Source organism: Sinocyclocheilus rhinocerous, unplaced genomic scaffold, assembly GCF_001515625.1.
Source record: "Sinocyclocheilus rhinocerous isolate Xijiao unplaced genomic scaffold, SAMN03320098_v1.1 scaffold779, whole genome shotgun sequence".
Taxonomy (NCBI): Eukaryota; Metazoa; Chordata; class Actinopteri; order Cypriniformes; family Cyprinidae; genus Sinocyclocheilus; species Sinocyclocheilus rhinocerous.
The window spans coordinates 806180-816894 of record NW_015652150.1 but is presented as its reverse complement, the minus strand read 5'-3'; the positions used below and the strand labels follow the sequence as shown (position 1 = coordinate 816894).

Sequence of the window (10715 nt, the reverse complement as noted above, 5' to 3'; positions counted from 1 at the left end):
CACAATACAAGAGCCATTAGCTAACACGGCATTTAAGAGGTAAAAAAAAACTGTAATATTGAGCTAATACACAATAAAAATGCAAACTAACACATTCTTACCTGTGAAAGTTTATCCAATTTCTTCAGGAATTTAAATTTCGGCAGTTTTTACAACCAGAGGCTGCGTAATGTGGCATATTGAAACTCATTGATTTTTATTGTAAGTGACGACACATTGACCGTTCCAAGACAGCGTACACGTCGACGAATGTGGCATCTACCTATCGGCTACATATATCTATGATATAATTACATACAACTTTGCAACCTACAATAAACATAAGAAAATGTCCAGCACACCACTCACTAACTTTGCATGTTATTCTCAAGTCTGAAATCAAGAAATTCACCAAACAATTGAAAAATATACAGATTTTATTTCATTATGAGATAAAAAAACAACAACATCTGAATGAAAATTCTATTTATCTGAAATACAATAAATTAATGCATGGCATTTTGAAAAATACATTTACAAAAATTTGACTTTTTTTATGCTGGTGATAATGATGGAACAGGTTTGCGAAATTTACTCTGCAGGAATACTCGGGGAACACACAGACCCTCTTTTTTATTGACAGTTTCTCTCAACACATACTCGTTAACAAGAGTCTCAAATCCTGCCTGTTGGAACAAACCAGCCAAGTACTCTATGAGAAGAAGTGATGGATACCAACACTGAAACGCAAGGCATCGCTCGGTGCAATACAAGGCATTTTGCTGTAATAATAATAAATAATCATAAATCAAGGCAGAATGCATGCAAAACAGTGTATGAATGTGCAATATTATAAGGCTGGAAAAAGGTTGATGTAGGTTATGTAGGTTTTTAGGGAATAGTTTGAATAGTTAAAAAAAATGAACATTTGCTGAAAATGTCAGGCCATCCAGGCCATCCAGGATGTAAATGAGTTTGTTTCTTCATCAGGACAGATTTGGAGACTTGCTCACCAATGGATCCTCTACAGTGAATGGATGCCGTCAGAATGAGATTCTAAACAGCAGACATTAATTGTTGTCACGTGTCAATTAATGTCTTGTGAAGTGTAAAAAACAGCATGTTTGTCAAAACAAACCCACCATTAAGGCATATTAACCTCAAACCCTCACTTCTGGTCAAAATATCAGTCCATAATCCTATTTTTATGAAATATGAAAATACATCATATTTATTTTGGACTGTTTTCACTTGTAAACAGCGGTTGATCTATGCTTATTTTTCTTCTGATTCAGATGAGATGACTTTTTCACCAGAAGAAGCAATATTATCGATAGAGGACTATTTTAGCTGGAAACAATGGTTTTAAGTTAAAAATCTTGATAAATTTATTTCAAACACGCAGCTTTTCACATCACAAAATATTAATTGATGGACTGAAATTGTGTGGATTACTTGCGCATTATTGTGATGTTTTTATCAGCTGTTTGGACTCTCATTCTGACGGCACCCATTCACAGCAGAGGATCCATTGGTGAGCAAGTGAAGTAATGCTAAATTTCTCCAAATCTGTTCTGATGAAGAAACAAACTACACTTTGGATGGCCTGAGGGTAAGTACATTTTCAGCTAATATTAATTTAGGGTGACCTATTACATTAAAGTGAGAGGAAGCACAACTTTGTCACTTTTACCTTGACAAACTCAACAGCTTGTGGAGAAAAGTCACAGGCATAGATGAAGATATTCAGACCCTCTTCCAGAAGAGGGAAAATACAGTTTCCAACCCCACAGCCAGCCTCCAATAACACCAGCTTCTGCCCCGGAGACTGAAAGAATAGATTTAATTTGCATTCATCAATACAAACTCAAACATGTTATAGCAAATGCATGGAACATCTCTTACCTCTCTACAGTTTTTCAGTTCATCAAACTCTCTGGTAGTCCAGTGCCTGTCTTTGAAAAAGTTAGTCGTGTTTCTTTTATAAAATAAGTCTCAGTTTTTCTGAGCATCCATTTCGAGTTTCTGCTGCTTAAAGTCCGACACTCGGTCAGTCCTGAGTTTCTCCAGCTCTTCTGGGTTCAGTGTCCTTTCACTCAGACAAGTGGACTGATGGGGAAAAGCAGGGCTGGATTCCAGCGAGTCCAACTCACCTGTCACTGACATGACTGTTTGAGCTCCTGTTTGAGTTTAGGATTAAAACTAAGACAACGACTTCAAATTAGATGCTGTGAAGTTTTACTATCATAAAAGTCACAGCACTTTAAAATGTTACAAGTAACTAACCACCTCAATGATAAAACGCAAACAAAAGGTAGTTTCAGGTGCTTACCTGTACTTAAACTACCTATATATTAAGCGAGCTAAATGATTAAGAGTAAAATATTCGCATGTTTAATAAGAAACTCACTTTAAAACGTCGCATGTTGTCGTTCTACTCATAGATATATAAACAACACATCTAAGGTTCTACTCGGCATAAGCTATTGCAGTGATGAAGGAACAGAGTAATAGACACTGCCACCTACTGGACTGGATGAGACGCTCACAGCGACCTGGTTAACCTTTTATCCCACGTTTGAGAAAATGATAAAATCACTGTATCTATTGGTATCAACTATGATATGGGGGGCCAGATTCTTGTATGTGGAAACATTTAAAATCTATTATGATAACATTGTAACCTTCTAAACAAAACAACAAGGGAAGGAGACTTCAGAAAACATTTTAGAACAGAAATTTATAGCACAACGTTTTTTTTAAAAGTGCCCATTTATCCTCTTATTACATTTATGTTTCCTTTCTGAATATATGTATTTATACAACTGGAACTCTTACAAACTCATTTATCCTTAAATGTTATTCTTAAAGGCCCATTGTTATTGCTGATGTAATTTAGCAGCATCTTAGAAAAGTGGTGTATAACAATATAAACATAAATGATAATTTTACCAGTCAATTGTTTGGAATAATCAATATTTGTTTATGTTTTTAAAAGCCTCTTATGTTCACCAAGGCTGCATTTATTTGATCAGAAATACAGTAAAATCAGTAATATTGTGAAGTATTATTACAATTTCAAATAACTGTGTGAATATACTTTAAAATGTAATTTATTCCTGTGATGGCAAAGCTGAATTTTCAGCAGTCATTACTTTTCAGTATCACATGATCCTTTAGAAATCATATTAATATGCTGATTTGATGCTAAAGAAACATTTTTCATTATTATCTGTTTTGAAAACCATTTTTACTGCCTAATATAGAGACTATAAGAGACTCTTATATCTATAAGAGACAAAGGTTAAAAAATATATATATTCCAAACTATCTGTTTGAGTATTAATACTATTATTCACAGAGAAATTTAAATGCAGGTTTTACTGTATTTAAATGTCCATAATTACAAATTATGGAAAATATCACAGATTTGTATCTTGAAACAATGATATGTATTACCAATCATTTATGGCTAAGCTACTGTTGTGTTTGTTGTATATGCATGCTTGGTGTGACAATAAATTACAAACGAATACAAACTCAATATTGTTTATTTGACATACAGGTGCTTTTGATTTCTGGTCAGCTGGCTTCAATGGAAAGCTTGTTCCATTCAGGAAATCCTGTTTATATAGACAGGCAAATCAACACTTTGTTCGGAGAAAACTGAACAAAAGTTACTAAAATGTTGCAGCGAGAGTGTTGTTGTTCATCCAGTATGAAGAAAGCCAGTTCATTAGCAAAAAAACATTCCACAGATCATCTGACATGCCCGGCCCCACATTACACAGTTCAGCCTCAATCCAGCACCAAACCGGGCACGAGGGGGGTGAAGGGTGCCCTCTGAGGTTTATGGGGCATCCTCAATGCCTGCAATGGTGTGGATGACGAGCGCCCCCTCTCTCATGTGCATATACAGTATACATTTAAATTATACAGGTAGCAGCAACACCCCCTCGGCGAGGGGTTAAGAGGGTGAGGGGGTGACATGGCCTGATAGGGGAAAGAAAGGCAGAGGAGCAGTGAGGAGCAGCATCTATTTATACTGTTCCAGCGTCTCTGCTCTGGTCCCTCCGGCGACGGTGCTCTGTTTTGTTCCGGCTTTCTGAATCCTCTCGGTCAATCGTCTCCTTCTCTCGTTCTCTCTTCCTCTCTCGACGGGCCTCGGCGTTCTCTTTCTCCTGCAGATTGAAGCGTTTTTTCTTCTCTCCCCGCCGCTGACCTTTCGGCTTACCTGAGAGGACAAATGGCGACAGCGTAAGGCATTTTGCAACAATTATTCTTGTAAATGTAAATATAAAGTGTTTTTTTTTGTCCACCAAGTAAAAATCTGATCACTTAGAGAAGTAATAGTACATGCTGCCTCAAAAAATTGCAAAATTTGAGGTACATTACTATTTTTTTTAAAGAAATTAACACTTTTATTCAGCAAGGATGCATTGAATTGATTTATATATTTGATTCTAATTCAAATAAACACTGTTTATTCATCAAAGAATCCTGAAAACATGTATGATGGTTTCCACAAAAATATGTTTCTTGAGCACCAAATCAGTATATTAGAATGATTTCTGAAGGATCATGTGACACTGAAGACTGGAGTAGTGATGCTGAAAATTCAGATTTGCCATCACAAGAATAAATTACAACTAAATTACAAAATATATTCAAATGGAAAACTGATATTTTAAATTGTAATAACATTTCAAAATATTACTGAATTTACTGTGTTGTGTTCAAATGAATGCAGCCTTGGTGAAGAAAACATTAAAAAATCCACAGAACAAGCAACTTACATGATAACGCTTACGGTTTGGGTTGGGTTATTTGGGACGCTTATGAATAATGTTTTTAAACACCAGTGTTTACACTTTCCAGGAAAATTACTTGCAGTGTTTTTGCACATTAATCTGGGATAAGAGAAAGTATTGTAACAGGAAGAAGTACACACACAATATGAATAATATCACGCTGACCAGTCAGAGTTTGGCAGGCATCTTGCTGTGCAAGCGTGTTGAATCACTCTATCATTCTATTAATCAGGCTTTAGTGATTTTCCCATCATCCCTCATCTCTGTTCGGCTTCAGATGGCATTACTCACTCAACCGAAGTTGATCAATGTTCTTAATTTTCAGCTGTTTTGGTTTGGAGACATCCCTTCGGCAATCATCACTTCCATTTAAAAGTATTTTTTATAGATTATTAAGAGTTTGATGGAATCCAGGATGAAGACCCATTTATGAAGTTGTGAAACAGCAGAACCTTCTGCTGCAATGTGTAACTGGTTGTGTCTGGTCTACCACAAGATGACAGTCTTGTACAGCAACTTTTTTCAATTTCATTCCGTCTTTCACACTGTCAGGTGATGGTTGATCAGTGTTTTAAAGGGATAGTTCACCTAGAAATTAGATTTCTGTCATTATATTCTCACCCTCTCATTACAAACCTGAATGCTTTTAGTGACATTTCAAGATAAACTAAAATAAAGTATTCTAAAAATAAAAAACTCCTAAAATGACAAAAGCACATAATAAAATTGTTATCTAAATTAAAAAAATAAAAGCTAATTCAAAATATTAATGTATATTAATATTTGAATATAAATAAATTTAAAATAACACTGATTACGAGTTTCTGAAGCCGTATGATGGATGACAATTAATCAATCCTAGTGTGGAGTGGACGATGGAAGGATATGGTTGGAATCACTTTCAGAACTATTTTTTTTCCAGCTGATGAGTGATAAAAACATTGACAGCCAATCAGAATCTTTGAAGAGCTCAAGCATTTAAAGTAGCAACTACAGTGTGTGCTTATAATAAACAGAATGTTACTGTGCATTGGTGTGGACGCTAGTTAGCATATTAGTTATCTTTATAGTTATCATTCTTGGTGTTAACTCGCTTTTATTCTTTCAGAAAGAAGTGTTTTGGCCCTTTTTTGACCAATTTGGCCACTATAAGTGTCGTTGTACAGAAAAGTGAAGATTCTTCAAATATTCTCCAAACAATAACAGCATATGGTTTGAGAACAACATGAGAGTGAGTAAATTATGACAGCATTTTCATTTCTGTGCCAATTAGACAGCAGAAACGCAAAAAGGTGGGGGTGACCCATCAAGTGCAGAGTCAGAGAACTTTATCAGCATTGCGCTCTTGAGCAATCATTCCGGTTTCTTCCAGGAACACTATTCCTGAAATTAGCGTACAGTACGTCTCTTTGGAATAAAACTGTCAAGATGAACAACCAAGGTGAAGCCACCCAGCTGAACATTTTACACCAGAATAAGCGAACAACCGATAAACTCATCAAAAATAGAAAGACTTAAAATGAAAATTCTGTTTATATTACTTTATCTTGCCGTTGCTTAACAATCACGGCTAGCCAATTTCCATTATTGTCAGAGGCTTATCGGTGGGGCACGGATGAGGATCGAAAAAGCGCTGAGGTGGACACCCCGCCCCCCCGGACTCTCTCCGGACTCCCTGCCTGCTGCAACCCACACATTCCTGCGGTCCAGCCAGGGCGATAGGGGGCCATTGTAGCCCCGGCTGTCGAAATAAACTTGCCCATGAAAAACACGACTATTGTTTTGTGAACGAAACTAGTTCAGGAGGATGAAGTGAAATCCCCTCCACCTCCCGCAGGCTTGAATCTGCTGTGATTGTACTGTGAATTATGAACAGGCTGACTCATGTACGGTGTCTGACCAAGCAAAACACACACACATTTCACTCGCTGTCATCACCTCCCCTCTCGCCATCCCGTCTCTTTAAACACAGGAAGTTCCCTCTGCGTACACTGTTGTCTTTGTCGTAATGATTTGGAGATCAATGGATTAGGTGTAATCCTCTGCTTTTCCCAAAAACCAAGGCGTAACATGACCAGAGCTCTGTGGTGATTATTTTGGATATGTTTACTGGCACCCTTTCAGAGCTGGAAGGCTGTCAAGTTTTTCAGTAAACTGTCATACGACGATTTGGATACAAGCGATTTCCTCAGGGATGGAACATGTTCTTGAGCATCTGCTCACCACCGCTGAAGCAGATGCAGTTGTTGAGGAAAATGTCATGGCTCAGAGGTTGCTCTTTCAAAGCTCAGACACAAGACCTAATGGAGTTAGTCAATTTTGACATGAATGAGACATACAGCATAAATACAGTGTTAATTTAATACGGGTAGCATTGCTCAGATAATTTGGTCTTGCAGGAATAATATTATTGAAATATATGACATCATATCGAAAGCTTTGACTTTCGATCTTAAGCACGTTGTGCAGTGTTTGAGACATTGTTCTCTCTTGAACTCTAGATGAGACCCATCTCAGGAGCAACATCTGAGAAACTGTAAAGTCTCAGCTGGAACGTCTCCATTTGTTCTCCATTTAATCTGATTGCTATCCAAGAGAAACAATTGAGATATCAAAGAGATCTCTTGAGACGGAGATATCTGTCCAGATATGGAAGCCTTTTTCTGCCTAAGGGTAAAAATACATTTAAAATATTAAAAAGTAGATAGAGTTTAAAATTAAAAGTCACAATATGAGACCTAAACTCATCATTGTGAGGTACACTACTGTACAAAAGTTTGGATTGGTAAAATTTTTAATGTTTTTGAAAAAATCTAATGCTCACCAAAGCCGTATTTATTTGATAAAAAATACAGTTACAAAAAGTACTACTGTGAAATATGATCAAAATGGAAAAGAACTGCTCTCTATTTTAATTAAAAATGTAATTTATTTCTGTGATGGCACAACTGAATTTTCAGCAGCCATTATACTCCAGTCTTCAGTGTCACATGATTCTTCAGAAAATGTTCTAATATGCTGACTTGGTGTTCATGAAACTTTTCTTATTATTAACAGTGATGAAAGCACTTATGGTGCTTAATATTTTTGTGGAAACCATGATAATTCTTATTTGATGAATAGGAAGTTCAAAAGAACAGAATTTATTTGAAACTGAAATATTTAGTTTAATTATACATTTCTTTACTGTCACTTTTGTTCAATTTAATACATCCTGCTGAATAAAAGTAGTAATTTCTTTCAAAAAAATCTTACTGACCCCAAACTTTTGAGTGATAGAATAAAGTGCAATTATGAGCAATAAAGTTTTAAAATAAATAGTTTTACTCTGCGACTATAAAGAGCTTCCAATTAAAGTTAAATCCATGCACAAGTTGACAGGTGCTACAGCAGATTTACAGCTAAAAATAGCCACATGATAATGGATCTATTCATCATTTCTGGATGAATCAATGGATTGCAGTTCCATCCTCCTCTAAGATATGTTGCAAGCCTGGAATGGTTTGGAACGAGTTTGTCTCATAGTTGTGTCCATCTAGATGTTTCAACATAGGTGAAATGAGGAGTCATCTGGCTCTGATTACACATTATTCTTAAAAGAGTGATTGAGAGGGGAGAAAAGGAGGAGATCTTAGAAGAGGAGGGAGATGAGGGGGTGAAAAGTGTGTCAAGACAGATGGAAGAATGTGGGGCATAACTGCTGCACAGTCAGTAAAAGGTGAAACGCTATATAATCAACCCTGACAACCCAAATCGTCCCAGTCTGCTGCTGTTAAGGACACAGAGGTGGAGATGGTTGAAATGGGATATGATGGTGCAGTGGTGCACAATTTCACTAATGAACCACGGGGGTGGGATGGGGTGGGGTGGAGGGGGTCACATCCTCCCCGGCAGGCGTGCTGTCGTCTGGTGGCCTTTGGGAGGAGCCAGGCGGGGATTAAGGGCTCTGGCTCATCCCACAGGAGGAATGCCCGGGCTTTGAAGGCCTAGTATAGCTGCTCTCCCTTAGGGAGGTTGGTGCTGGTGTGCAGAGCAGATACAAGCAGAGCTGCATACAGAGGCTAAGAGTTCAGTGGACAATTGAGCTACACACACACACACACACACACACACACACACACACTCTGCTCTTACACAAAAAGCAAAACTCACAATGTTATATGAGCATTTATGCACACACACAAGTTTATTTTAATTTCTTTGTGGGGACTTTCCATAGACTCCCTTACATTTTGAAATAAACATCAAGTATATTTAAGTATATTTATTAAATATACTTGATGTCTACAATGTAGGTAAAACCTACACACACACACACACACACACACGTTTACTTAGCTATCTAAATGGGGACATTCCATAGGCATAATGGTTTTTATACTGTACAAACTGTATATTCTATCACCCTACACCTAAACCTACCCCTTACAGGAAACTTTCTGCATTTTTACAATTTAAAAAAAACTTTGTTTACTTTATTTTTATACCAGTTTTACAAATGAGGATGTCCCCAAAGGGAGGTTTTTGGAGATTTTGTCAGGTTTAGCTCACTTTTGGGTACAAATTTGTCCCCAAAATATGGTTAAGTAGGTACACACACACACATGCACACGCACACACACACACACACACACACACACACACACACACACACACACACACACACATTATATATATGTACGCTACCATTCAAAAGTTTGGCGTCAGTAAAAATTTTTAAAATGTTTTTGAAAGAAGTCTCACAAAGGTGGAATTTATTTGATCAAAAATACTGTAAAACCAGTAATATTGTCAAATTCTATTATAATTTAAAATAATTTAAGTAAAATGATAAAAAAATTTAAAAGAATAGCATTTTTTAAACCACCAAAAGAACATATTTGGTAACATTACATTACATTGTTACATTTACTGTCATTCAGTTTAATCCTTGCTAAATAAAAATATTTTCTTTAAACTGACCCCAAATATATATAATCAACATTAAAAAACTGAGCAAAAAAAGAAGAAGCACATGTTGACACTAGGAGTTGAATTTAGAGTCATGAAGCATGAAAGGGAAAGGACAGGGGCCAGACGCAGGGCTGCGTTTGGACAAGCTGTGTAAGAAAAAGGTCAGGATTAGTCAGAGGGAGAACACGAAAGAAAAACAAATGACAAGTAACGAGAGAAGAATGGAGAGGGATTTGGCTGGGGTAACAACAAGTAAAACAGTTGCATATGTGTGTGTGTGTTTGTGTGTATCAGGAGTCGGGGGTGGACAAGGAGGATGTATCAGTGTCAGTGGGCGGGTTGGGATTACTTTGAGTTGGCGGGGGTCAGACCACTGACCCTGCTGGTGTATGTTGAACATAAACACGGACAGGACAGAACCCCAGCAGATAATTAGCGTGCAGTTGATGTTTCAGGAGCTGGGGGAGCTGGGTAATCACAAGCGGGGTTGAGTTTGATAACCAAGCCTGCAGTGTATAAAACGCACCCCTCACTCGTGGCCCCCAGCGGATCGATACAACACTCCTCACTTCGATTTAACATGAATCTATCTATCTGTATGTAAGTATGTATGTATGTGTCTATAATGTTTTGTTTCGTGCACCATCTTTTATTATAGATTTTTTATTATTTTTATTTTTTCAATAATTGTATTTTACAGTGCATCATGGGATTCCTTCTCTGCAAACTAATTATGCAATGCTATCTTGGAGGGCCCTCATAATTTAAAGAGCATAAATATATATTTTGGGTATATTTTGTTTCGTCCAACATATTTAATTCTATATTTTATGCAACACTACTATAGAATTTGGAGACCCGATAATTTAATAAGCATAAATATTTATTTAGGGTAAAACAGTTTTTTAAAAATGATTTAAAATGATTAATTACATATATATATATATATATATATTTTTTTTTTTACAATTA

At 36.7% G+C, this 10715-nt stretch overlaps 1 protein-coding gene and 1 pseudogene across 1 annotated transcript in view; both read right to left on the bottom strand.

Moving 5' to 3' along the window:
• Positions 1 to 496: 496 nt before the first annotated feature.
• On the bottom strand, positions 497 to 2302 carry LOC107713809 (methyltransferase-like protein 6; annotated as a pseudogene).
• Positions 2303 to 3726: 1424 nt separating this feature from the next.
• The window catches only part of LOC107713808 (R-spondin-3), a 17958-nt gene continuing 10969 nt past the window's right edge, over positions 3727 to 10715 (bottom strand). The window contains exon 6 of the mRNA XM_016519420.1: positions 3727 to 4213. Within this exon, the coding sequence (XP_016374906.1) occupies positions 4020 to 4213 (194 nt within the window). The 3' untranslated portion in view covers positions 3727 to 4019. The remainder of the gene's footprint in view (positions 4214 to 10715) is intronic.